This window comes from Coccidioides posadasii, chromosome 5, assembly GCF_018416015.2.
Source record: "Coccidioides posadasii str. Silveira chromosome 5, complete sequence".
Classification (NCBI taxonomy): domain Eukaryota; kingdom Fungi; phylum Ascomycota; class Eurotiomycetes; order Onygenales; family Onygenaceae; genus Coccidioides; species Coccidioides posadasii.
In genome coordinates this window covers 1,011,262-1,038,457 of record NC_089411.1, presented here as the reverse complement: position 1 = coordinate 1,038,457, position 27,196 = coordinate 1,011,262, and the positions used below count along the sequence as shown (strand labels likewise).

Sequence of the window (27,196 nt, the reverse complement as noted above, 5' to 3'; positions counted from 1 at the left end):
AAGACCAGCACCGATTTGATGGACAGGGCAACTTTGACATGAGAAAGGTTCCAACTTACGACTTGATGGAGCAGAAGGAAACAGTTGTATGAGTTACTAGGATAGGCTTGCTCAAATATCCCCAAAATACTTTTGACGGATCCGTTCCATCGCCAGCTCTTCAGGCATTGATTGTAGGAAATTATCAATCTCATTCACCCAAAAAGAATTTTGAGGATTGACTTGGTGGGCAGAAGTGTATTCCCAATATGACGGATACCAACCAGCTGTTTCCCAATCAATAATGCCAACAATATCATCTCCGCGAACAAGAATGTTCAGGCTGCTGAGATCGCCATGAGTAAATACCAAAGGCCAAGATTTGCTTTGTTGTTGGATAAGATTCTGAATTTGAGGATCAAGCCTGGAATCAAACTCCATACCCCTTCGTAGATGCTGATGGAAGTCCTGGACGGTCCTAAATGGACCAAAGCGTAAGGAACTGCCTGGTACGCGGCAGTCAAATAGCGATCCTCCATCAACAGAAGCAACCCCCATGCCTTGTGGAGGTTGAAGCTCCCGCATCTCGCGGATCATGTTTCACAATTGTGAAAGGAGGTTTGCCCTTGACTCCTCGCTTCGGTTTACCCAGCCACTGCCAATCATATCCCCCTGTATCCTTTCCATCACGATGTACGTCCACCCAGAATGAGTAAATGCACATAAAGCTTTTGGTACCGGTATAGATGTATGTCGCGATAAGAAAAGCATTGCTGGAGCTTCCGATAAATGTACACGGCGCCCGTACTTCACGCATAGCCCGCCTGTCAACATGAGAACGGTTCCGTGTCGTGGCCGAATATGCTTAAGTATTTTGACCGCTAGAAGTGTCGAGTACCGATACCAGACCTTGTTATTAATGGGATTGGGTAACTATGTGCAGCGAAGTGGTGGATGGCACGGCTAAGGACCGAGAACCGTGATGACCTGACATTGCGACTATATGACGGAAAGTAAGTGACCTGATTTTATCGCTCGAAAGTGCCATTATTACCGTACGAAGATGTGTCTAGGAATAATCGTGATGGGAAAGGACATGGGAGTATGTATACAAGTTAATGCGTCGTGGTTGATTGATTGACTGATTGATTATGTCATCCACCACCCAGCTGCTTTGTCAGCAGGACACCCAGACCTGCTTTGGAGCCTTTGCGGTCGAACAGAGCGAGGAAGGGCGAATGGGTGCCTAATTTTATCGAGACTAACAGGGTAGTTTCAGAGCCAAGCCTTCTTCTCCTGTATATCTTTGTTGAGGAAACATACATGCTAGAGTATGTTGGCTCCAATCAGGATGCTGATACTATGACAGCTGTCATAGATGTGCCCTTACTATTCCCGGCGGCCTTGGCATGGTGGCTGCAAGCTGTCAGACGACCAGTTAACTCCTGGTTGAGAGCAGGGTCCCCGGTCCTTTTATTGATCCTAGTCCAAGCAATGTTTGTGATTATAAATAGGGAAACTAGTTGCGCGAAACATTTCCTGGTTCATCGTAGAGTCTCCAAAGAAGGCGTTCTGCCATGAGCTCGTCCGCATATGAAGGAAGCTTAAATTTGATGCTCTCGGGCCAGTCCGGTATCTTGAATGAAGTGTAATATGCCTTTGTTAGATCCCAATACTCTGGGTATCAGCCTGCAAGTGCCCAGTCAACAACTCCCACAATTCTGCCATTGCGAATGATAATATTCCGCGGGGCCAAATCTGAATGCGAGAAGAATGTCTGATAATTGTTGCTATGACAAGATGCAATATCTTCCCCAAAAACCTTAGCCGTGGTTTCCAGTGGAACGCCACCCCGTAAAAAGGAGTGGAAACTGGAATGTGACTGAAATGGGCCGACTAGTTGACTCCCAATACGGTAATCGAGAATGGCACCACCTTGCGCGGATGCAACCACTCCTTCTTGGGGGGGATGAAGTGTTCGAAGCTGAGTCAAGATAGCTGCAATCTCATTGATAATGGTTTCCTTTTCCTTGGGTTTCAGGCCGCGCATCCACAGAGTTTCAAGATCAGTGCCTTGAATGTGATCCATCATTATGTATATGCCCACTGGTCCATTGTATGTGCACCGAACTCGAGGAACGGGAATCGTGGTGTGTTCTGAGATGTAGAGAAGTGCTTCAAGTTCTGGGAGCTGGCACGGCCCTTTAATAACATGTTTCCGGCCGACCTTAACAACAGTTGGACCTAGCGATCCAAAGATTGACCGGGCTATTCTAAATTGAGTGTGAAGAATGATGGTTTTCAAATCTAACACCCATTCAAGAACAAAGTTGGCGTCAGCATTGGTCTCGTCAGGTAATAGGGTTTTGATTGAGCAAACCTTGTAATACCATCATTTAAAGTTCTGAGGGTCAATAAAATGGAATTAACAGGTGATATACATATGAAAAACAGGTTCAATAAACCAGTGTTCTCTAGGATTCTGTGGAAGAGATTAAAGGGGATTGATGAAGAGAAGGTTTGCGTGGAGCAGATGATGAATTAGTTAACGTATTCCACAACTGAGCGGGACAACCAAGCGAGCAGGACACCAAAATACACATACAAATCTCAACTTTTTGCTCTCTTATATCTTAACAAGCCTATGTCTGATCATTATAAAATGAAGAAGATACTATACAGATATAATAAACTTTGTAAATTATAAGAATTATCTAAATATAATAATTATTTCTTAAGTTATAGTATTTTATTATCTTTTTACTAGCATGTATCAAAGTATCTTCACAAATAATACGGAGTAGAGTATGTGCCGGTTAGCGGGGCGCCGAGCCCGTCGCGCGCGCCTGCCATTGGCCCGCCCGCAACGCTAGTCCCGTTGCGGTATCACCCTTGCCGCTTCGGGGATGGCACTGGCTGTGCTGCTTTTGTGACATCTCCCACTGCTTCAATGTGTTGCTTGATCTATAAAGACCTGACCACACTCCCTCACAAATGACCACACACTCTCTCCTTCTCTTTTTCTTTCTTTCTTTCTCCGTTCTGTCTCTTGTACTTGTGTGCCTCCCTCCCCTCCCTGCTTCTCCTGCAGAGATGGTGCTGTCTTATCCGGCCCCCGCCCGTGTCATCCTGCGCCCGCGGAGTCGCCAAACCGCTGTCCGATACCTCATTGGTTTCTGAGCCATCCACATCGCCCCTCGCGATGCTACTTCGCTTGGCTCTGGGATCGAGGCTACTTGCCGGGGCGTCTGCGGCCATGTTTTCCATTTTTTTCGCCGTGCCGCATGATCAGTGGTTCTGAACAGCAGAAATTTTATTTATTGATTTGATTTACTTTACTTTATTTTACTTTATTTTATTTTATTTTATTTTTGGAAGGGGAGGGTTCTGCTCCTCTCTTTTTTTCTTGCAGCTTTCCCCAGTTGATCTGTCCCAACACTTTGCTGTCTTGAAGCCCCTTTTCTTGGTGTGGTTGCTTGCGGAGATGGAGCAGGCAGCAAGTCGATTGAGGTTATAGAGATGGCTGGTGGGCTAGCATTCTAGGCCTGGAGTGCTTGCTGGGCCTGAGTGATGGGGGTTGCATCACCTTTTGATCCACTGAGGCTGATTGCCATTGTCACATTTCTTTCCACAGACTAATAGCAAAATTGCCACATTTCATTTGTGCTGGTGTGTGCCTGCACACCAGACCAAGGCCAGCAGTGTCAGGATTGCATGCTTGATGTGTGAAGATTGCAAGTGGTGACAGCTGAACACAATTGGTGCACAGCACAGGTTATCAGGCTGCAGGTGGCTTTTTGCTTAGGATGGACACATCAGCAGTCTCAGTGGAGACTCAGGGATTGAAGGAATTCACCCCATCACTTCCTTCAAGCAGGGATGGTGAAGCAGTGGAGCCTCTGCACTGACAGCAGCTATAAGAGGTGGCTGAGCCTTCTACAGAATTGCTGGAACTTCACAATCTGTTTCTCTCACCCGCACACACTCTCCTCTCAGGCCCAATTTCCACTTCCCTTTCTGCTTCTCTCCAACCATGTGACTCAAAATTTCCCCTCTCAAATCTACAATCTTCTATCTAGATGGCCCTCACATTTCATGTGAACAACTTCAAGCCATGGACACTACAGTATTCCAAGCCATTCTTACTGTGCAAATGCCTTAATTCTTACATTCTAGCAGCCAGAGACTTCTCTCTTCCAGTCCCACATCATAATTTCTCTTCTAACACTCTGCCATCCTCCAAACATGGCCTCTCTTCAAAGCCACTGGCTGTAGTTTGTGTGCCTATTAGTGGCAATACTCAGCTATGTTTGCCATTGAGCTCTGTCTTTCAATTATAAGAGATATCTGTATGACCACCTCATTCAGAAAATCCCCAGCATGGCCCTTCATCTCTTCATGATCCAGTACATCACCTCCTGAATTTGCATTCCACTTCAGTCTGTTATGTCTAAAATGGTATTTCCAATACACCAAACATGCCTCCCCTTGAGAAAGCTGCCACAGGGACTGGTTCACTGTCATCCAGTATAACCAGCTCAGATGGCAGCTTAGAAGATCTCTTCAAGCTCCCAGATCTTCAGAACAACATTCTTATTGATCCAGCAATTCTTGCTGACAATGCATCTTGAGATATCATTGATCTTCACCAGTCCATCCAGCAATGCAATGATCTTGCAAATCTGAAGATAATTTGTTCATATTCTGAACCTCCTCTTTCTATGTTCTGTGACACCTCCAATTATCATCAGGGCTCCAGGGATGGGCCTGGCAGCTGGAATGGAAATTCTCAAACAGATGATGACTCTTGCACCCTAGATCATCAACAGATCCACCTCTTCCATTGCAGCACTGAGGTTGGTATGCCTTGCTCCTGCAACTTCCCTGGTGGTAGACAGTCCAGGCATCACAAGCAAGAAGCACAGCAACCAGAAGAACTGGCTGCAAAGCAGCTTTATGTTGTCTCTGCATCATCTACAGAAGGCTCCTTCACTGCCCTTCACTCTCATTTTCTGTCACTACAGCTCAACAAGCATCTGCAGTTTCTTTCTTGGCTGTTTGAAGGTGCTTTAGTGAGTTGCATGTCCAACTCAGCATCAGTAATATGGAGAGAAGAGTGTGTGTGGTCAGCCAGTTACTCAGCTTCTCATAAGGTTGAACAAACTCAGTACAAGCATAGCAAGAGAAGAAAGAGTCACAGAGACAGGCTGTGCTGATAGCTTCCTGAGGACAATGCATGGCTCCTGGTCATGATGAAGAAGCACTGACCCTGGTCAGAGATAGAGAGATGTTTCCCAGATAGAACAGAATCAGTGCTGCACTAGCAGAAGTCTATGCTTCAGAAAAAAGGGAGGGGGATGTGTACAGCTGAACCCACTGCTGTCACAATGGCATTCGCAACCCCAGAGGGTGTGATGTAACACTAATCCATGTACATGAAAGGGATATCATGATCAACCATCAGGTGGCCTCTCCTCTTGACCAGTGCCCGGATCTTTCTCCTCAGGGTCAATCCGCAGTTTGCCACAGGTATATAACCAGTGAGACCGGGCCACCAGCCCATCGTGCTGCCATGCTTCTCTTCTGCTGTACGCAACCACAACCAAGCGATACCTACCCTTCTTGTCCCCTCACCGTGATTCGCCTGCGATAGCTGTGGAGAGGATGCTAGTGCTGCATGAGTTTCCATTTTTTGGACTTCGTCTTCGGATTTGGTTGGCTGCTGCGCCGTGCTTCAATGCCTGGAGAGCATAACCCGAGCGCCCCAGCACGCACACACAGAGCGGTTAGCTCAGTGATCACACGAATGCGTACATGAACGATTCTCCTACATGCTTACCTTAATAAGACTGACAATGATAAATGTACGTCACATCCCTCTTGGGATGCTAAAACTGGATGGGTGGATGGCACAAAATGTGAGCTGGCAGAATGGGCGGTACATATGCTATCCACTGTACTTCAAGTACATGGTCTCTCTCTTGGGAGGCAAGGCATCTGGAACAGCCCAACCAATGCGCAGAATAGGCCGATGTGGAGTGGTAGACCAAGCCCTGCTCCAAGTTGTCAGTCGGAAAATGAAACAAGGTTGAAGCTGAGGGCGCATAACAGACAAAGCAGTGAAAACCTACTTGGGCTTAGACCTGCAACAGTCATTGCTGCCGATGGTGTTTTCCTCAGTAAGATACATTCGCCCAAACCGACCAGCTCTGGACGAACTCTTTTTTTCTGGAAGATGACAGTGATGCACAAGGAAACATTGCCCGGCCAATTCCCTGCAAAACATGGCCAGATCAGAATACGAGGAAAACACTTGTGATTGAGGGTCTATTTTGGGCTAGCATCCATTATTGGACAACCCCCACCTTCTTCGCCAGAGGTATATATCGGAAAATGAAACGAGGCTGGGGCCTTGGCAGAAATTGGGCCAAATGACACTGCATGCTGTATCCTTTCGAGGTGCCCCGAATCCTGACTGAACCAGGCAATTTATCACACTGCAGCAATGGATAGGCGAACGGGTCGACCCGGAACGCCACCGCATTGCTAAAGGCTTATGTCCTTGTGGGCGCTGGATCAGAGGTTCACCCAAGATGTTGTAGAATGCTAGGCGTGGAAGTCAGTAGAAAATATTTTTGTTAGAGCCGTGATCTTTCCTCTTCTCTCGCTATGGACCCAATGCCTGGCACACTCTTCAGTTTCTACCTTCAGTCCAGTTGCTCATTCAACCAAGGATCGTCAAGAAGTTCTTTGGCAGTCTTTCGCTCTTCAGGGAGCCACTTGAGCATAGACCGAATGAAGTTGAGAAATAATGTCTTCTCCGTTCCCTCTAGACGAGTCTCGAGATCCTCTAACGAAAGATGGGGTATCTTCTCATGTACACTTGCCCTCCAATCGCCTTTTTCATCACAGCGTGAGCTCAAACCACCATTCATAAACAAAGCAAAGCAAGCAATGGGGGTAACTGACCATCAATATCAAAGCACTGCCGGGTCGTCTCACTGCGCGAGATAAGCTCCTTTGGGGGAGGGCCCAGTAATGCAAATATTTGAGCCATGTGTTTGAAAGGATCATAATTCCCTTGTTCGTCCAGGAGGTTATTGAACAGATGCCTTCCCTCGAAGAGATCCCAGATCTGCCATAAGTGAGCAACGCAAAGCCACTACTTTAGACATATGGAAGATATCATATACTTACAAGCGTAGCAACATTCCATATATCCACAGGTGAGCCCCATTGCATCTCAAAGGTCACCTCCGGTGCCCTGTAAATATGTGGTTGGATGAAAGGACCTGTTTGTTGAACATGTCCTATCCTTGCCTCGCCGAGATCACATAAGACTAGATCCCCCCACTCGCCATTCTTCGGCTTGCGGAAGCCGCGAGAGCTGTAAATTGCATGCTTGTCATCTATGAATTTCCTCGGACTCGGACGTTCCAGCTCTGTTTTTTCAAAGTCCTCGAGCATTGACTGGTCAGCAATGCGAAGCATCAAATTATCTGCTTTCAAGTCTAGAGTTCTGTCAGTATGCATTGATTCTCTGTCAGTCTTGATTGTGTGGAAAAGTGCTACAGATACATACCAGTATGAATAATGTTAGCTTCTGTGTGGAGGAAATCAAGGCCAGTCAGAATGCCTTTTAATATCTCTCTGAGAAGGGATAAATTGAGAGGGTCGGGATTTAACCTCATCATATCAAGTATACTGAGATGCATCGGTTGCTGAATGAGGCATTGATGGCAACCGTAGGGACTCGAAATCTCAAACGTATCATAGAGCTCGCGAATATATCCTTGGCCTGGATGGGATGATTTGACCTTGCTGAGATGCTCATATACAGCAAGCTCCGAGCGTCGTTTTTCCGGAAATCTTTGTAATTGTGTCGAAATTTTCAACGCTGCATGAGTAAGTCCACTTCAAAGTGTCAGAAGTGAGAAACCGATAGATACTGATGCGTCTTTGGTATTCTTCATTTGGTATTCTTCACTTACATCAAGTCACGGCATAACCATACCGTTGAGTAAGCTCCATATCCTAATTTCCCAACCACTTGGTATCTCGAGCCGAAGACTTCACCAATATGGACTGGATAATATTGCTCATGCTCGTAGAATGGCAATGTCTCTTCCTCGAGGCGTTGGTCGGCATTGATAATGGGATAGAATTGACTTGAGAAATTTCTCTGCTGGTACGGCATCTGTGTCTTCTTCGTCTTCCACTGAAAAAACCTTACGCCGAGACGGCGAAAGCACCGCATGGTTCTGTTGTGCCTGTGTCTCTTGCCTGCCCAAACCAAGCTTGGCTGAGGGAAGTGAGTGAGGGTGATACTTTATTTTATTATTATTTTCATTATAGTCTTATGCAGTCAGTGACTATGAAGACTAACTAGCAGCTTATCTGTTAGGATTTACTTAGTATACATTGTAGAAACTGAAAAAAGGGAAAAATCAAAGTATTTCAAGGCAATATGAGATGTTCTTTCTCCAAAGTCAAATAACAGATAGTAAGTAACTTAATAACTAACGTATTCCACAACCAAGCAGGACTGGTCAGATGATGACCAGTCTCAATAACCAAGGTTCGGGGTGACCCTTACTAAAGATCTGGCTAGGAAGACGCTACTCTACTTCCTGAAGTGCAAAACACAGGGATGAAGAGTGTTGACTTTGCATCTTGTAAAATGGGACTGGAATGAAAATTGATTTGTCTACAGAGTACTTTTGTCAGAGGTTTAAAAATAATGAAATAACTAATACTGATGGTTTCTTCTTGCTAATTCTAAGTTAATTTTATTAAGGGAATGTCCAGAAATAAACACTATTAAATATTCTAATTAGACTTTATTTATTCTTATAGAGTATCCTCGTAGCTTGCGCTCTGGCGACGCCTTCCGCTTGTATCACATCTCTCGGAGACTGGAACGCTCACGGTCTGGCGTCCGATGTGGTTTGAAATTTATAGTAAAGTATTCGGTGACCTGTTTTGGCCGTCCGGCTGTGCCATGTGGCAGGGAATACTCTGCACCCAGCAAATCCACTTGGCTGTAGCATTCAATGCAGTAATGATATAATATCTTCTTCAATGTCAGCTTTTGTTGCTGTCGCATCTGCTGAATACTGTGGCGACTAGAACCCAGGGCACCCTGCACTGGTGAACGCATGATGAAGGATCAACATGAAGAATGGAAACACCTTTGATCCACCCACGATGGGAGCAATCAACTCTTCTATTAAATACCGGAGACAGGCCACATTTTTCATGGCCTTCTGAAAATTGTGGCCTAGCATGGAAGTCTCTGCAGGGTGATTGGTGGGGATTTTGCACAATCACAACTCTTCATTCTCTTGACATCCTCTCCTCCAGTTCTACATTCCTCTGGTTTTGACAATTTTTCGCTTGCAGCAAAAATGGGTACAACCAAAGCAGCAGTTCCTTTGGTTTCCATGGTGGTTGCGCACCAAAATGATGCCGCTGGATGATCTCACCCACATGTCAAGGAATGATCTTCAAGGGGGAACAAAAATAGCGCCGGCCTCCAAAATTGGTCGCTGTGCGAAGTTGGGTGCGTGCCATTTTTTTGGGCGTTCTGCCAACCAGAACCCGCGTCAAGATCAGGCACGCAAGATTCTATTTTCTCCTGATCGCAATGGAGCCTTTTTGTGGGCCTAGAAGAGGCACCAGGGTTAAGATATGTGGCCAGAGTGACTGAAGGTGGGAAACACCAATGTGAAAGCCCTGAGTGATTGGAATGCAAAACTGCAGAACAGCAGAAATGTGCTATTAATGATTTGGCATTTCTCTACTCTACCTCCGGTCATGCCACTTGAACACTGGCAAAATACACGTTCTGAATAATCATGGCAGAACTGGGAGTGCTGAAACAAGCAAGCATAGTCTTTCAAGACGTTGGAAAGGGGCCAATTTAATCTCACTGCAATTTTAATCAACAAGATGCCTCAAAATGCCTCGTGTATCCAGTCCTCTCTCAGGTAGGTAAACCCGCGAATCTGTGAATGAGTCCCATTTCCTGTTTGCTGGGAGAGTGGGAAATTTTGCGAAGCTTGCAGGTGGTGGAGCAACCCCACTAACCCGCTTGACGGGTAGAAAAAGTGCTGCGGACCGGCTATGGCTTCGCGTGGTGGCAAGGAGGCAAAAGTGTCCAATCGATGAAAAAGGAGAGGAGGGACAGAAAGGGCTTCTGTATCCCAAGGCAATTGACAAAGTTGGAGGTTGATAGAAGACAGTGAAGAGAGGCTCAAGTCACACAGCATCAAATATTGGCCGACGGAGGGCGGTTCCCCTGATATTTGGAATCTGCATGGACTTCGCTCGTCCCCTGTGTTGCATGCAGAGGTAGACGAGCACTTGGTTGCTCTTTGATGGATCAAAATTGGTGATAGTCGCCTTTTGCCCCGGATTCCAGGCCTAGTTAAATAAGACGATGACTAATCCTACTGTTCATTGGTGCAACACCTTTCCCCCAGTGCGCCCAGTCCCATGAGGGGGAAGGTGATGAAAACAGTCAGCCTTACTAGAAGCAAATGTAGAATGGGAATTCAATGTTCTTGCGAACAATCGGTTGGGTTTGCTAGTGATCAAGCCATAAAAAGTGATTACATCTTCGTACTTTTCTCCCAACCCCAATAGCGATGAGTAAAAGGAATACTTCTGCTGGAACCTTTCTTCATCATGCATTTTACGTGACTTGGGTCACCGCAAAGCCCGACTATGTATTTCAAACGGAAGCAGAGCAAAGGAATCAGACTAATTCAACACCTGACATTCGCTTTCTAGATCTTATACCCATATCAAAACACCAACAACATCGGCCATCTCACAGAGAGTGTGATGCTGGGAAAGATCAGCAGGAAGGCACCGAAGACAGTAGTGATAGCCTGATTCAATCCCTTCCAATGACACAGGTCTGGACTTGGATGTTACTGCTTCCTCTGCCGCTTCAGGGTCTGCTGAGTAAATGATGTATTGGGTGTAACATCCATAGAGTCCGCGAAACTCGCCTGGCTATTCGCATCAACAAAGGATGGGGCATTAGTCTGGGAGTCTCCAGGGTCCGATATGTCAAAATTTACCCCCGGAGGTATCTCGTCAAGAGCCGAGAGAATAGTGTTCAGGTGGTTTGGGGCCCATTTCTCATATATGTTCCTCGTAAACCTGTACGCTGTCCACTTTTCTTTGCCATCTAAGGCAGTAAAATCGAAAGTATGTATCGGATGGCGATAGTATTCAGTCTTCTCTTCCTTGACGATCGCGTAATGGCCGTATATTCTCACTGTTCTGTGGTCATGCGAGATTGAAAACGCTAGGATCTCCCGATTAACCTCTTCTTCACGCTTTACAAGCCTGAACAGTTCAACAATGCCCTGCACGGCGAGGGTCATGCTGTGTGCATTCTGTCGATCGGCGACATCAAGCGCAGCGGTACCCTTCACCTCGCAGGTCAGGAAGGGGAAGTACATGTAGAAGGTAGCCAGGAAGAAGGAGCTGTAGGAGTCTGGGTTGTAGCCGAGGAACGGCTCGAATTTCTTCAGCTGGTCATCGGTGAATGCAGATCGGCCGAACCCGACCGCATAATCAGGCTGCGGGCGTGGTCCACAGAAGGGAATAGAGGAGCCCCACGTCTCATTGACACTTTCAACTAGATGCCTCAGATCTTTGGCCCCGTCAACCGCAAGAGATTCTGCCGAAGGGACAATCAATCGAGCTATATCCTGTATAACCCTTGGCTCATTTTTTCCCTGTAGCCTTTGGCAAAATTCCTCAAAGGTATCATCTCGAAATAATGTGTTCTCAGGAGTAGGTTGTTCATTCTCCAGCAAATTTTTGCAAATATTCTTACTTTTATCTGTTATCCCTAGCTCTGACTTGCGCATATAGCTGCCTAGAGTGGCGAGGAGGGTTTCATAGGTCGCTCTTCTGTACTTGGCACTCTTTCCTTCCCTTGATTCTTGGCCGGGTGTATTCGTGCTCGTAGCGAGGCTTGAATTTGAGTCCTTGCGGTGAAGAGATGTCGATGACTTTTTTCTTGCAAGGAGTCGGCTCGTAGTTTCAGGCTGTCCAGGCTGTGCTTTGAAATAGTTCTTCGGCCAGTGCCCGCTGACGCACCAATACCCAATCAGGTCGGCCTTGCTCAAGTTGCTTATATTAACTCGCTCTTCCGCGGAAGGGGTTTCAACAGGTTTCGACGTGAGTAATTGGGGCCGCTTAACAGATAGGTATGTTTGATTTTCGCAGTATCGTTTACGGTTGGGTCTGGTTTTCTGTTCTCGAGCGTAGTGGGAGTCGGTAGGACAGTTCTGAAATACATTAGTCAAATCAAAACAAAGCCACATAATCGAAAAGGCATACCTACAGCTGCAAGGGGCTTTTTATGGCTTAATCGCAGGCTCTTGCGACAAGATTTTGGCTTTTGCTCCTCCTTTTCCTGTTCCTCCCTTCTTGTCCGCTTGGTATTTCTCCCTAGAATAGGTCAGCCGGGAAGTACAGCAGAGATCTTGAATCCTACCAATGTTTTCTGGTGGCGGGTGCTTTCTAGCTATCGGTGCTTCACACTTAGATCTGTGAATGCTAGGTACCATTTGATGGCGAACCATTGTAGCGCTTGAAAAACAGGGGGGGCTGCTTTCTTTATACTCCAATGTGAAGGAGAACAAGTGGATGAAGTGCCTCAATGTCCAAATGCAAAGCCACCAAGATCTCTTGGTATGTCACGTGGTAGGTTGATTCTAGGTTGAGATGCAATGCAACACATATCCCACCCTTACTGATGCATTGATGCCTAATAATGATGCCAAAGGATTCATCAAGTGAATTCAAGCATGACTGCGGCATCAGTGGATGGTGGTCAATCAGCAGGTTAATTGCCTTGGAAGAAGGAGCAGAGTCATTCAATACTGGGCTGCAGAAATGGATTGGCTAACAGGATGGGCTGTGATCACAGTGTGTCTGTCTGTACTGTGACAATCATTGTCAAAGACAGTCAGAAATGCTGTTTCCGCGTTGTTTGATGGAAGACCAAGGCAGTCAGCAGATGGCCTGTCGGGCACTGGTGACAGAATTTTCATTCAGCCCCAAGAATGGCGAGCCAATCTCACTAATGCCCAAGCAAAATGCTTCCTCAGCTCGGAATTATTTGCGCTAGAGGCAGGATCAGCGTTGCTTGTTGTTCAACCTTCTTGAGACTTTTTGACATTAGGAGAATGGTTTGAAGAGAAATACACGGAATGCCCCCAGGCTTAGTTCAAGTTGATCACAACCAGGCAAATTAGCGTAGAAATTAGCGTGTACAGTAGTGTATTTAATACTGGAATTCTATTGGAAGCTGATGTATTTGGTGGTAATCTGTAATTTATTCCCTCTATATCTGTACGGAGTACTCCGTACGTACTTATGTGTGTCTGTAATTCCAAGCCACCAGCTGCAGCGACACGCCATCCTCCCTAGAGAGGTATTTAGGTACGCAGGACAGAGTCCACGACTTAATGCAGCGTGTCCCGTAGCTGATGTTGTCCAGAGACGTTGTAGGCAAAATATGGAAACAGCATCTGTGCTCGTGATAGAACTGTCTACGGAGTAGGTCACGCGCATTCCGTATGTTGGATGCAAGCCTTTGATTCTCAAACTCCGGGCTAGCTGTTACCTGAAACTCGCTTTTCATGAAGTGAACAGTCGCAGGGCATCTTACTACACTTATATTTGTATGTATCGGGTACTCAAGAGGACATCTTATCAAACCCCATGGAGTAGACCCCACGGGGAAAAAGAGTAGCGCAATAAAACCAATATCCCTTCCTAGCAATTTCTGGTATCGAACCAGGTAATACCTGGAACCTCCCATCCATACGGAGTCATACCCGCATATTTCACGTTACAGCGTTGACGGCCTCGCCTAGGGTAACTCACCGTCCGTGACCTTTTCTCCCCGAATCCTGGACCTTTGGTATCGGTTAGTTTCCACGGAACAAGAACTGCATATCTTCCGGTGTCAATTTCTCAAGGGCTTCGCTCTGATCCTTGTTGATCGTGCCATTTATCATGTTCGCCTTCTTCTCTTGAAGCAAAACCATCCGAGACTCGACGGAATCCTCGATGCACAGTTTTGTGATCACACAGGGTCTCCGCTGCCCAATACGATGGCAACGATCTGCGCTTTGCCATTCAGCCGCTGGATTCCACCACCTATGAACAGTTTATAGACTTAGCATGTCACCCACAAAACAGAAAAATAAGTTTACACCAGAATTTAGGGTACCATACGGGTCAACAATAAACACACGCGACGCTTCTGTCAGGTTTAGGGCAACACCTCCGGCCTTGAGAGATACAAGGAATACCTCGACTTCCACGTTGTTCATAAAATAATCAATCGACTTCTGTCGCTGAACCGGCGTCATGCTCCCGTCGAGCATCACGGTGCTAATTCCTGCCCGGTGGAGCCGCCATTCCACAAGCTGCAGCATCGAGGTGAACTGCGAGAAGACAATGGATTTATGGGTTTGCTTCTTGCTTCTCAGTTTGTACAGATCATACACGAGCATTTCGATCTTTGTTGATGAGGTCCAATCCTCCATCTTTATACGGTTGATGATTGAATTCTTCTTGACCTCACTTTCTTCCTGCTCAATATCCGGCTGCTCAAAATCAATGGAGAGGGGGATGTGGCACCGAGGACAGTCTGGCTCTCCGCGGGATTCAAACGACTGAACGTACTCCTTAGCGCATTGACGGCAGAATTCATGCTTGCAACGAGAGCGGATGGCCTCCTCTGCCGCTTCATCACAGATGCTGCATACAAGAACGTTCTGGCCCCCTTCCGCATGCTTTTTCAGAATTAGATCGGGATGATTTGCAACTTGACGCATTTGCATAATAAGACCAAAAATGTTTGCATAGTTATTCAGCATGACACCACGGCTGACATAGGTGTCAAATTGTCTAGTACTGTTGGTCATAATGCTGGTCGAGAAATCTCGTTCGATTTCACCGAAGAACTCGTTGTGAATCTCAATCCTGTGGCCAGGTAAGTCAAATAGAGTCCTTTTTCTTTTTTGCCATCCTTGCAATTTTGAGCACCTACCTCTTGGGTGGTAGTTCCATTGACGCCGTATGATCCTTCTTGACTCGCCTAAGCATAATTCTGTCAGTAATCAGGCGTAGCTTAGCAAGTGCGTCTTGTCGTTTTTCGGGGGCCCCGGGAGTGGTGACTAGGATCGCGCAGTCAGTTGTAGCCTCAATGTATACGGGTAAAGTAGACTCACTAGGATTAAGAATTTCTTGATTGAATATGGAGACGTGATCGAAACCACTATCCAGTGTCAACGCGGCTGCTTAAAACTATTCAAGCTGAACAGAAAGACTTACGTATGTTTGCAGTGAGTGCAACGTTTGAGTTCATCCTGAGACCAGTGGAGCTCTTCACATGAACACTTCTTGCAAAAATAGCAAGCAAACGGCTTGACATCAAGGAAACGCAACAGGGAGAAGAATTCGCCAATGCGATTTTGGACAGGAGTCCCCGAGAGACACCATTTGTAATTAGCCTTCAGTGCGAAACATGCTTTAGCCACACTAGTTGTCCGTTGCTAGGTGATGGTTAGCAGGTGGAAAGGAGGTAGAGAGCAGTTGTACCAGATTCCTACCTTTATATTGTGCGCCTCATCTAAAATCAGACGATGAAAATGAATAGAATGGATAATACCTGAATCTTGTTAGAAATGAGGATTGGGACTGTTTTAAGAACGAATGACATACTGTCCTCTTTCACAAGTCCCTTACCACGGGACCAGCCTTTCACTTCTTTACGATGCATCGACTCAAGGCCGGAATCTAAAGAATGTCAATTCTCCTGGACTCGTACAACCAGGGGGATAGCAAGACAAACGGACAGGATATCATTATGACATCGTAAGACTTGAGTTCTTTAACTGTTACATTTTTCACTTTGGAATTGGAGCCATGATAGACAAAAACTTTCAATTTACCGTCGGTATAGGACTGGATGGACACATAAGCCTTGGGCCTGAAAGGGGGGCTGAAATCTGGGTTACAAACCTTAATTTCTGACTGCCACTGCATGAGTGCGACTGGGGGGACAACGACAAGAGACGGAATGCCAACGGGATAATCAGACATGAGAAGCGAAACAGCCTGGATGGTTTTGCCCATTCCCATCTCGTCCCCGAGGAGGCCTCCCTTCCATTGTGACTGCTCCTGCTGTCCCATCCAACTCAACCCTTCAAGCTGGAAAGGCTTGAGTCTTCGAGATATGCCCGTAGGCTGCGGTGCCGGCGTAGGCGTAATCACTGGAATGCCTTTTAGGTCTTCCCACATTGTAGCGACATTTGGGTGCTGTTCTTCGAGCTTCTTTCGCTCTTTTTCAGCCTGCAAAAATCAGCTGCTTGCTCGCCATTTTCAAGGACACAGAAAAGCCTTACTCGTGTAAGTCGCTGCCTCTGTCGCCGTGTTGACCGAGTTGAACTTGGGCGGGAGATCGTTGCATTGGGAGTATCGGTGTCTGACTCTTCTTCTGGATGTGAAGTCTCGGAAAAGTCGGCAGGACCTTCCCACCCATCATCAGAAAGGTCGCTCGAATCATCTAGAAAATCCAAGCGAAGTTCACGGAGAAGGGGTTCCGTATCATGGACCGCCGGCAAGGGATCCCCGCTCGATCTACTCCTTGTATCAAGTGGGAGCCTCCTTGCCCCTGGGCGTTTTCGGGACCGATTGGCGGTCATTGTATGCGCAGATGTAGAAAAAGAGGAATCATCCAATTCATCATCATCTTCATCGTCTTCATCAGTAGAGTTCTTTATCTCGTTTCTTCCGTTGGAAGTTGATGCAGAAACTTTTCTCCGCTTAACATCAATGTTCTTCCCGTACTCCTCTGCCTGGAGTGCCAGAGCTAGACGGGCATCGGCACACTCTTCAAGTGGCTGCTCCCCAGTCAACTCCGTAACATTTCTTTTACGGCGATATCCAAGCGTGAAAGAGCTATTTCGGAGTTCCAAGGCGCGAGCAGAGGCACTTATTCTTTTTGGGCGGCCTAATGATATACTGTCCGAGGGGACAGGAGTAGGGTGCGTAGTTGTAGCCGGCGTACTGCACCCATTTGCACTGATCTGGGCGCTTTCACTCCCTGAACTCGACGACGGTGAACCAGTAGAAGAAATGGTTGCTCTTGGAGGAGGTATCTCAACTGCGAAGGATTGAAGCCTTGAGGACCTTCGGGTCTGCAACGATCCCCTCTTCAAATTGAAACCTGCCATTGTATCTTGTTCGCTAAAGAATTGCGAAAAAGGTTCACTTCGGAATCTCCTGAATGCTTTCCTAGGACCCGTTCTGGTCGTCAAGTTCAGCGACTAGGCCAGAAGTTTGACAATCAATGTCATAAATACCTTTGGTGGTGACGCCTCCTTTGAATTCCAACTAATAGTTAGCTACTGCAACTTCTTTTACCAAAGAAACTCCCTTCAGTGGATGGGATCTTCCAGGGAGACGACGTAAGTGAGACCGAATAAGGGTATTTCCTGGTCTGTGAAAGAAGGGCGCTGGCAAGGGGGGGGAGGAAAAAAATCAAAGGCAAATTAATAAATAAGACCGGCCATTCACCAATGCTCCGTCATTGCCACGGACATGAGTCTATAGGGAAAAGAGTTGGCATTTCAGAGCATCCCTGGGCAAATTCAGATACTGGCGTTGCTTGACCTGAGTTCTCAAGGGGCTCGATGGTCATGAACCAATGACTGCAGGTTTTCTACAGCGAGCAACAGAGCCCGAAGGTTCGAAGAAGGGCGCTGGCACTTGGCCGCACGTCGCTCAGACCCAATCAGGCGGCTCGATCGCTCGAGATTTGCCCAGTTGCTGCCTGGCTGGCGTTCTCAAACCAACGCGTGAACTGAAATTTCGGAACACGCGGCGCGAGGTCACGTGGCCAAAAATCCAATTAAGGGAGGGAGTTTCGTGTGAAAGCAGAGACCGTCCGGTCTGCAGAACTCTTCGAAATCTCGATTTTCTCTTACTTTGGGTGTATAGCAACCGGGGGGTGGGCGAGATTATGCCAGTTTGAAATGTGAGTGGAGCCTGGTCCTGGTGGATGATATGGCTATAGCTCCATCATCTATCCTGCCATACTTAACTAGTTGATGTGTCTTTCCTCGGCGCTCCGCCTGCTTACCATTGAAAAGGGCGAACAATAATACCCGTCCGAGGAGGAATATACAGGGCCCGTATGTATATCATATCAGTTACCGGTTTAAATACCGTCAAAAGCTCACGAGACTGCTGGTAGACATTCGGCTCTAACGGATTTCCTCGCCGTGAGTTTTACACCGAAAATTGGACCCCGCTCACGATTGGGATCGCTGCCGCTTGATGGAGATGGGCTGACTGCAGATTATTAACGCTAGTCGCATAATATATCTGCTGCTGCGATTCGTGATAGCTATCAGCGACGCGTTGCAGACGCGGCTCAACAAAATGATGTCGAAAGCACGGTTGATACGCCTGAGGATGAAGAGGAGGACTCTGTCTACGAGGAGGTCGAGGCTACGAGAAAGCGGGCTCGTAGGAATCTCGCTACCGCAAAAGCCAATGCAAAGAAGAAGCAGAAGGCTAAGCGATCTGGAGATCATGAAGACAGCGACGACGACGACGACGAGCTTCTGGAGACAATGATGTATCAGAAAAGAAAAGCGGTCCCAGGGCAGCTAGCCAACTGTGAAATTTGCAGCAAGCGATTCACTGTCACGCCCTACAGCATAAGTGGACCTGAAGGCGGACTCTTATGTACCCAATGCTCTAAAAAGCAGACAGCAGAGGAGAAGAAAGCAAAGGCAAAAGTTCGCAAACCTTCGAAAAGAGGGCGCCGCCAAAACTATAGCAACTTACTTGACGGCATTGCGCAAAGTGGTGCTTTTAGCCTGTTAGAAACGTGTATTAAGGTAAGGAAGCTTAGACTGAATAGGTTGCACTTTGAACCTTGACTTATCCGTTAACGGCCTTGTAGAAAGTGGCGGATAGCATACATGATATCGACGAGTTTGGCGATTTGCCGGAGGGTCTCCTGCATCGTTTAAGCCAAATTTTATCAAAGAGGCGCGTCATGACTCCTAGGACATTAGAACTTTTCCTTCGGCGCGATGTTAGCAGCATTGACATCTATGACTGTGCCAGTGCGTTCCGAAGCCCAGTTTACCCACTTGAAAAAACAATCAGTTTGCTAACGTGGACGCAGAACTCGAGACAGAGGACTTCCAGAAAATCTTCGCCTTCATGCCGTATCTCGAAAGGGTCAATCTTCGTTGTGCTGGTCAATTTAAAGATTCCACTTTGGAGTACATCACGGGTAGAGAGTCCCATATTAGGGAGTTGCAACTCGACTCCTCTAATCTTGTGTCGGATGAATGCTGGCAAAAGTTCTTTAAAACTTGTGGCCATAAGCTGGAGAGCCTGAAGCTGTCAAACCTGGACTGCTCCATGGGAGACGAAACCATTGAACAGATGGTGAAGAACTGCCAGAACCTACGTCGTTTGAAGATAAAGGAATGTTGGAGACCCGGAAACGAGTCGTTGAAGTCGATTTCCACCTTAACGAGACTCGAGCATCTGTCTTTGGACTTTATGCAGGAGACAGATTTAGAGACCCTCGGTCAACTCATTCACAACGTTGGGCCTAACCTTCGAACGCTCTCGCTGCGAGGCTTTAAAAATGCAGACGACCGTATACTGGGAGCAGTTCATCAGCGATGTAAGCGGCTCAACAAGTTACGATTTGCAGACAACGCTACTTGTACCGACAAGGGCTATGCACATCTCTTTACCAATTGGCAAGCTCCCCCGTTGGCTTTTATCGATCTTTCCGGTGCTCGCCATATCGATAACGCGGTGCCGGATGGGCCTGAGGAGCCGGTTGGTCTTGCGTCGGAAGGTTTCAAGGCACTGATGGAGCATTCCGGCGATAAAATCGAAACGCTCAACATCAGCTCTTGTCGTCATGTGTCATTTGATGCCTTTGCCTCAACCTTTGATGAAAGTCGAACTTATCCCAAGCTAAAGGAGCTAGACATCTCCTTTCACACCAAGGTAGACGATTTTCTTGTCAATAGCATTTTCAAGTGCTGCCCGGCATTGAGAAGGCTCATCGCCTTTGCCTGCTTCAATATCACGGGCGCCAAGGTCCCTTCTGGGGTTGCCCTGATCGGTGGAGTCAATGCCTGTAGCTCAATTGCTATCGAAGATGGCGTGGCATGATACATTGGCTGGCGATGGGTTCACTCGAACTGTGTCGAAATAGAGTGGTTGGCTCCATGGCCGGTTTTTCAAACGCTTGGTGCATTGGTGGAAGTTAAGCGATAGTAAGAGTAAACTACAGACTCCGAACACTCGGTGCCTGGGAGACAAGCCAAGGATGCATGTACTCCGTATCAGTACATTTATCTGTGACGTACCCCGTAACCCCGTAGAGGTATTGTTGTTCAGCATATGAAAGCGATAAATTGGTATTCAAGAGCAAACGGCTATCCTGAATGCCAGGACCGATTGTCACTATCCGCTAAATTATATAACTATTTCCGGGTCTCCGGGAAAACACGGTGTTCGGGGATCTCCTGTCTCTCCGGACACGAAGAAGGGAGAACCATCCTAAGAATAACGGAACCGGGGGGGTGGGGGGTGCGTGTGTGTCTGTGTAACCGCTTTGCCAGAGTCGATGATGCCTGGTCTGTGGGCCAGCTCGGCAGGAACTTCCGCACGTGAGAGTGTCTCTGCCATCATTGGTGGCGAACTGGGCCTTTCGGGCTGAAGATGGGAGGCCCATCGGACTATTGGACGGCCACGAAAATAACGAGGACAGGATGGCAGGGCAATTCTAGAAAAGCACTGTGCATGCAGACGGGCTGTGGAACTGTTGTTTAGCAGCAGTTATTTGGTGTAACAAGCAGCATGTCGGAGAGTGAATGAGCCAGAAACAGGCGCTAACTAACAATGAAGCAGCCAAAAGGCGCTCGAGACAAGGGAGGGTTCCTCAGCATTTCGCTGGCCCCATTGGTGCTGTGTCAGGGACTCCCGAGCTTGCCACCCTCGCCTGCCATAGCCTGGCTCATCCTGACAACACCATTTGTCCAAACCGCCACTTGAGGGAAAAAAAAAAAGAGACTGCGCGCGCGCAAAGAGGACTCGGCTCGCTTTGTTTTGTCCGCCAGGATGGTTGGCATCATTGTTCTTCTAAGAATCACTGACGATTGTTAATATCCTTGCATTTATTTTAATTTTTACTCGTTGTTATTCTGTATTTATTTCTGATTTGATTTTTTTTTTTTTTTTTTTTTTTTTTTTTTTTTTTTTTGGTGCCAGTCAGGTTAGTTAGTTAGCCCGGCCAGTCCCTGGACAGCCCATCTTAGTCCCTTTCGTCCCAAAACACATGCATGGCTGACTGGCTGTCTTCACAGAACAGCCGTCAATAATCATAATCCTCCTCACATCATCGCACACACTCCCTTTCGCCGCTTCCAGTATTACATAGTTCCCGATCTAGGTTAAGATTCCGGGTTTTGAATCGCCTCTTTCCAAGTCTTCTTGAATTAAGTTCGGATCTGCTGCTTTTCTCGCTTCCAACCCTTCTCCTTGACTTTCGAGAGTGATCCACCTCCACCTTCGGGGTTGTTTGGGGGGGAATCGGGTTGACCTCCACGCTTTTGCAAGGTATGTACCGCTTGACACCTTCGTCTCTTTGCTCTCAAGGGCTCCGCTCCCCTGCTGAGGCATAGGCACTTTTTGTTTTCGGGCATTCAGACGAGTGATCTCGAGACCTCTCTCCTTTGAACCCTACAACCCTGTCCTTTCCACTTCCCGCTTCCCAACTTTCGACCTCTGCACTCCCACAAAATCCCATCGCATCTCCTGCGCACAGCTCACTGATACAGTTTTAGCCTGTTCAGTCGAATTCTCTATAGATTCATTTTCTTCTTCGCGCCTCCTCTCCTCCCCATGTCCTCGTAATTTCTGGTTGGACAACATTCGACGCTTCACCCCCTTGACTGGGTGAGACAATTGGCCGGGTCGTATTATTTTGCCGGACTTCTTCGTTCGATCGTTGCATCTTTCAAGCCCACTGCTCCTCCCCGAACGTCGACACCTTCTAATCCTTCTCCATGCCGATTAAACTGCCCAAAAGTTTTGCCCGTCGAAAGTCTTCAGGAAATGCGCTGGAAGATGTGAAGCCCCCCGTTGAACCCTCTTTTCGGGTATTCGAGCGACCACACGGAAGTAGCAAGTCGTTTGATGGAACTAGTGCATTGCAGCGCCTAGCTGGAAACCAAGGAGAAACGCCTGTCGACGACCCCTATCCGGACAACATATTTGCGGGCATAGAGAGACCGTCTACAGCCCATCAATATGCTCCTGATACGCAGCCGGCAAGGGCCCGTGCCGGAAAGTTAACGGGCTCGACCGGAAGTGGGGGAACCCACAATTCCTCGTCTACTAGCAGATTATACGATAGCTCTTCTTCGGCCAAATTCAGTTCCTCTTCCACCTTACCTTCAGACAATTCTGCCCATGATCTCCCTGTTCCCCCGATACCTGAATCGTCATTCGCATCTGCATTGCGCTCCGCTGGAAGAACCTTTTCATTCGGCACAAAGGCACCGAGGTTACCCCCTACCCAGCATGGTACTCCGCGACACAGTGAGTCCACTGCCAGAGAACGCGCAATGACAACAAGCACCACCAGTACGGCCACTCCCCCAAGACTCTTGGAGTCTGACTTGAACCTCGAGTCGTCGGAGGATTTTTCAAATATTTTTGACAATATCGGTAAAAGGAAGAGCCAACTTCTAGACTCGAATTCTCTTAATCCATCAAACGTATGCCCCCTTCTTCTTCAGATCCATATTCCTTTTCGTGATTACCGGCTAATCATTTTGCCTACAGCAACTTTCCTCTAGCGACGGTGCCCCCGTACCTCCGAAAGGCAGCCGCCCGAATGGCTCATCGTTGCTATCTCCCATTCATACTAACCGCCATTCGAATTCGATACCCGCACCGTCCCCGAGCGATAGTCAATCCTCGAGTGATGGTTTGATCAGACCCAGTTCTCCAATTGAGACAAATTCTGTAACATCGAACCGTCTAGCCCAACAATTGGGCAAAGTTCGGTTTTCTGATGAGGACAGTCGAAACCCAAATCAGCCCAGTTACTCAAGTGGCAGAAGCCTAACAGCGAACGCCAATGCTGGTTACACCGACGCTTCTTTCAGCTCCAGCAATGCAACATTGATTCCCAATGGACCTTCGCCACCAGCCCTCGCGGCTGACAATCACGGACTCGCTGACCCCGAAGTGTCGTCCATGTATGCTAGCGACAATGATTTTACCACTATCCCGCTCAATCACCGAAATAAGCAGCCTACATCGGCGTTATCCAACGTGAACCCCGTCATTCCTAGGCAGAATGAACATTCTCTGTCGGCAGAGGCCAGCCTTGCAGCGCGATACGAGGAAGTTTCTTTGAAGAACGACGAAAAGCCGACAAAAGTGATGACACCAGCCCAATTTGAACGGTATCGGCAGCAGAAGGAGATGACCAGGCGACAGAGTAACGCATCTACGTCCGATTCCTCGGGCGACGACAGTGAAGAAGAGGAAGAAGAGGACGAGGCGGAGAAAAAGCGCCAAGCAGCCAACCAGAGGAAAAAACAGGAGGCCCATCTGTCGGTCTATAGACAACAGATGATGAAGATTACTGGAGAACAGGCGAAATTGACCAACCTTGAATCGAAACGCGATAGTTTGGAATCCACGGGTCCATCTGCGAATCCGAACCACCAACCAATGCTTCCAGCAGACAAAGCGCCTGCTGGAAAGAGCGGTGATGGTGACGATGATGACGACGTTCCTCTTGCTATTCTAGCTGCGCATGGATTCCCAAACAAAAATCGACCTCCCTCACAGTTGTTATCTTCAAATTCTAATCCAAACCTTCGATCTTCCTATATGCTTACACCTCCTTCGGTTGCGGGCGACACACCTCCGCCGAAACGCAAGGCTCTCCCTGTTTTCGCTCGTAATCTTCCCCAAGACCCATATTTCGGTGCAAGCCTTGTCAATCCACCCAACAGAGAATCTTTCGCTTTGGGTGGTGGTTCCCCCTCCGTTTACGGAGGGCCAACGCCAACGGTGCCACCTGGAGGTCTGGTAGGGATGATCGCGAACGAGGAACGTGCGAGAGCAATGAGGAGGGGTAGTCCAAACGCTCAAGTCAGTTTTGATATGCCAAACACCTCGCAAGGCATGAATCACTTGAACCCTGGAGGTATTGGGCCTACGTTATTGTCACAAATTGGAGGACAGTCGAATGGCATAGGTCCCGGCGACCAAAGTCAAATTCAAGTGTCACAGCAGATGACTCAAATGATGCAAATGCAAATCCAGTGGATGCAACAGATGATGCAGATGCAAAGCATGCAACTTGGGCAGCCGATGCAGATGAACAACCCAAATCTTTTACAGCCTCCGGGCCCAATGCAACGCCCTGTGTCCATGGTATCGAACATGAATGCACTTCAACCTGGTCCTCCTCAAGTCGACCAGAGAACACTGAGCATGCTTGATCCGTCCTCCGCCCAGTGGAACAGACACTCCTCGTTCTTCCCGGCAACCCAGGACACGGGAAGCACGGGCATTAATCTCGGAATGATGGGGAACCCCGGCTACGCGCCTTCAGTCGCACCTTCGGAGCGGAGCAACGTAGGAACAGCATCGCGATATCGACCTGTGTCCACAGTTCAGCCCCCGCAACCTAACCGCTCATCCACCTTTACGGCGTCCACACCTCGCCCATGGCTAGATGAGGCACGGAATTCCACATTTACATCGTCCAGCCCGCAGCCAAGATTAAATCATTCGGGCGCTACTATCAGACCAGTCAGTGGACTGGTTACATCCGCTCAAAACGCCAATGATGATGATGACGATGACGAAGGTTGGGCAGAGATGGCCAAGGCCAGGGAAAAGAAGAAGAGCGGATGGCGGTTCAAGAAAGGCTCGTCGCCGCTCGGTGATCTGTTCCATTCTAATCAGATTTAAGAGAAGATATTGGAGTTAACGGTTTCGAAAGGAATTTTTGTTCTCAGCTGATGTTGCGCAATCTATGACCAAAAGACGGGAAGAAAAAGGAAAGACCTTGCAAAAAATCTTGATGTTATCATATAGCCGTATGCTGGACTTGGAATGCTGCCCCTTCCGTATCTCCATCACCCGTGCCTCTCCTTCTCGTCCTTCTTTTGGGTTGCGCTTTGACCTTGTGGGCTTTTGCTAATGGCCTAGTATTGCTTTAATCCGGACCGTCCCGTTCTCCTTCCTGCATAGAAATATTGGGCTCCTCCCCTAGTACTCTGTGTACCTAATGTATGTACAGTTTATTAATATATACATACGCACCACGATCAACTTAGAGCATGGCGTGGGTTGTCATATTCTCAAGAGTCTTCGCATCTAGGTTCGGCAAGCTGGGGCGGTACAACCACAGAAATGTGTGCCGGTAGACCTCTCCGAGTAGTTTGTTCCGATCAACTATAGTCCCACTTCATGGAACTGAACACTCATCTGGTCCAAGCACGGAGAAAAAGAAGCAAAATCACACTGTATGAAGAGCTTCTCAGCGCCTATCCCGACAAAACCATCGCTGATTGATCTAGAACGCCGTCTATAATCTCTTTTGCCGAGGCGACTTGCTTTACCAACCCGACCCCCGTCCCAGCGTACGTCGTCATCCGACCATTAGGGCCCCATCCTTCATCACCCTTTTTCATTTCGAGTGCGTACAGCCTTTGGTTCTCCTCGTCCGACATGCCCTTTTCCGAGTCATAGAAGCTCTGATTGAGAATACCACGGCCATCGTACTCCTCGGGCCACTCGTTGTAACCTCTCACGCGGTCGTAGACCGTTGTTCTTCCCGTAACAAGCCCACCGTCTCGGACACGGAGCACTTCATTTCTATAGCCCAGGGCAATATTCGCTTCTTCACAGGCGAGGAATCTCGTGCCCATGGTTACGCCATCTGCACCCAAGCACAGAGCTGCAGCCATGCCACGCCCATCGACTATCCCCCCTGCAGCGATGAGCGGAATGTCCCCGAGCCCGTCGGCGACAAGGGCATCTTTAACTTCTGGCAGAAGGGAGATGATACTCGCGCACTGTTTTAGCCCATGACCGCCGGCATCGGAACCTTGGATAACAAGAACATCGGGCTTGACAGTGTGTGCGGTGTCTAGGGCGTCTGTGACGTTGCCGACCTGGACCCATATCTTGGTCCTGCCGCCCGTGACTGAGCGGACTTGTTGCGCCCATTGCCCGTATATTTCTCCGGAGGGACGGGCGGCCCCAAACAGCCATACCGCCGCGGGAAGGTATTTTCCGATCAGAGGGATCGCATGGTTGATGTCAGCACCCCAGTTCAGAAATCCAACGCCGACGGGCAAGATATCTTTGTCAGCGCCAGTAAAATTGGGGTTGTCTGCTTGGTGCTCGCGGACCAGCTTCGCTGTGTTTTCGAAGCTGGTTTCCAGGTCTGCTGTATCGAATCCGGCTGCCAGAAAGCCAAATCCACCGGCACGAGACACCGCAACGGCGAGGGGGGGGTGGGCGATACGCAGCATCGGTGCGCTTGTGATGAGAGGGGTCTTGGTCCATGGGTAGGCTGCCGTGAGCGCGGCCTTTGTGGTTCTTACGGCCATGGCTCACAAATCACTATTTCACAATTTTATATCAAGTATGGGCTCCTTGAACTTTTTTGAGACTTTTCTTTCGTTCCAATTAGGTTTTTCTTTCTCTGCTTTGGTAACCGGGGAAGGTATTTCTATTTAAACAATGAAGGTGGGTTGTCTCCGCTATGGGTCGGCCAGCTTGTGATAGGAGCTTAAGAGTCCGTAAACTATGGAGTAATGATTCATGGACAAAATTTCTCCGTCTGGAGGGTCCCCCGGGCGCCCTCCGCAGTTTCACCCACGGCTCCCACGCAGGTGCTCGGTCAAACTCCTGCAGGAGCAGTGTAATTTCTTGTCACTGGAGAGTTATTTGTCAGCCAGCAGCTGGAGTCGCGGAGCCTTCTCGTGTAATTTTTATTATTATAGCATTGTTTGGCCTTTTGGTCTCTTAACGCTTAAGAGATGGGCATAAAAAGGGGTGCTCTCGCACGTATCTCTGG

The 27,196-nt window shown here is 48.0% G+C and overlaps 8 protein-coding genes across 8 annotated transcripts; 2 read left to right on the top strand and 6 right to left on the bottom strand.

Annotated features, from left to right (window-relative positions):
- Positions 1–111: 111 nt before the first annotated feature.
- On the bottom strand, positions 112–576 carry D8B26_008326 (uncharacterized protein; the record flags this gene model as incomplete). Its single annotated transcript, XM_003068089.2, has 1 exon — positions 112–576. One exon carries the CDS (start codon positions 574–576, stop codon positions 112–114), a length of 465 nt encoding a protein of 154 aa, XP_003068135.1.
- A 1,087-nt stretch (positions 577–1,663) lies between these two features.
- Positions 1,664–2,071, bottom strand: D8B26_008325 (uncharacterized protein; the record flags this gene model as incomplete). The annotated part of the gene is made up of 1 exon (XM_066125818.1): positions 1,664–2,071. The coding sequence occupies one exon, from the start codon at positions 2,069–2,071 to the stop codon at positions 1,664–1,666; it is 408 nt and encodes a 135-aa protein (XP_065981902.1).
- Positions 2,072–6,545: 4,474 nt separating this feature from the next.
- D8B26_008324 (uncharacterized protein) lies at positions 6,546–8,272 on the bottom strand. The gene is made up of 5 exons (XM_003068088.2): positions 7,971–8,272; positions 7,562–7,893; positions 7,177–7,490; positions 6,949–7,114; positions 6,546–6,877 (listed from the first exon to the last, which is right to left on the bottom strand). Exons 1-5 carry the CDS (start codon positions 8,234–8,236, stop codon positions 6,687–6,689), a joined length of 1,269 nt encoding a protein of 422 aa, XP_003068134.1. The 5' UTR covers positions 8,237–8,272; the 3' UTR covers positions 6,546–6,686.
- Positions 8,273–10,555: 2,283 nt separating this feature from the next.
- On the bottom strand, positions 10,556–12,590 carry D8B26_008323 (uncharacterized protein; the record flags this gene model as incomplete). Its single annotated transcript, XM_066125817.1, has 3 exons — positions 10,556–12,293; positions 12,350–12,456; positions 12,503–12,590. The coding sequence occupies 3 exons, from the start codon at positions 12,588–12,590 to the stop codon at positions 10,917–10,919; spliced, it is 1,572 nt and encodes a 523-aa protein (XP_065981901.1). The 3' UTR covers positions 10,556–10,916.
- Positions 12,591–13,666: 1,076 nt separating this feature from the next.
- RAD16 (DNA repair protein rad16) lies at positions 13,667–17,261 on the bottom strand (the record flags this gene model as incomplete). Its single annotated transcript, XM_003068086.2, has 10 exons — positions 13,667–14,175; positions 14,254–15,006; positions 15,074–15,200; positions 15,255–15,301; positions 15,358–15,578; positions 15,636–15,694; positions 15,748–15,822; positions 15,882–15,990; positions 16,048–16,377; positions 16,431–17,261. The coding sequence occupies 10 exons, from the start codon at positions 17,259–17,261 to the stop codon at positions 13,944–13,946; spliced, it is 2,784 nt and encodes a 927-aa protein (XP_003068132.2). The 3' UTR covers positions 13,667–13,943.
- Positions 17,262–17,981: 720 nt separating this feature from the next.
- On the top strand, positions 17,982–20,460 carry D8B26_008321 (uncharacterized protein). Its single transcript, XM_003068085.2, has 6 exons — positions 17,982–18,064; positions 18,180–18,221; positions 18,284–18,311; positions 18,402–18,935; positions 19,001–19,166; positions 19,229–20,460. Coding segments are annotated over exons 1-6 (1,788 nt in total). The 5' UTR covers positions 17,982–18,062; the 3' UTR covers positions 20,245–20,460.
- An 834-nt stretch (positions 20,461–21,294) lies between these two features.
- D8B26_008320 (uncharacterized protein) lies at positions 21,295–26,794 on the top strand. The gene is made up of 3 exons (XM_003068084.2): positions 21,295–21,693; positions 21,921–22,856; positions 22,924–26,794. Exons 2-3 carry the CDS (start codon positions 22,143–22,145, stop codon positions 25,075–25,077), a joined length of 2,868 nt encoding a protein of 955 aa, XP_003068130.2. The 5' UTR covers positions 21,295–21,693; positions 21,921–22,142; the 3' UTR covers positions 25,078–26,794.
- Positions 25,446–26,816, bottom strand: D8B26_008319 (uncharacterized protein). The gene has a single exon (XM_003068083.2). The coding sequence runs from the start codon at positions 26,724–26,726 to the stop codon at positions 25,656–25,658; it is 1,071 nt and encodes a 356-aa protein (XP_003068129.2). The 5' UTR covers positions 26,727–26,816; the 3' UTR covers positions 25,446–25,655.
- Positions 26,817–27,196: the final 380 nt, after the last annotated feature.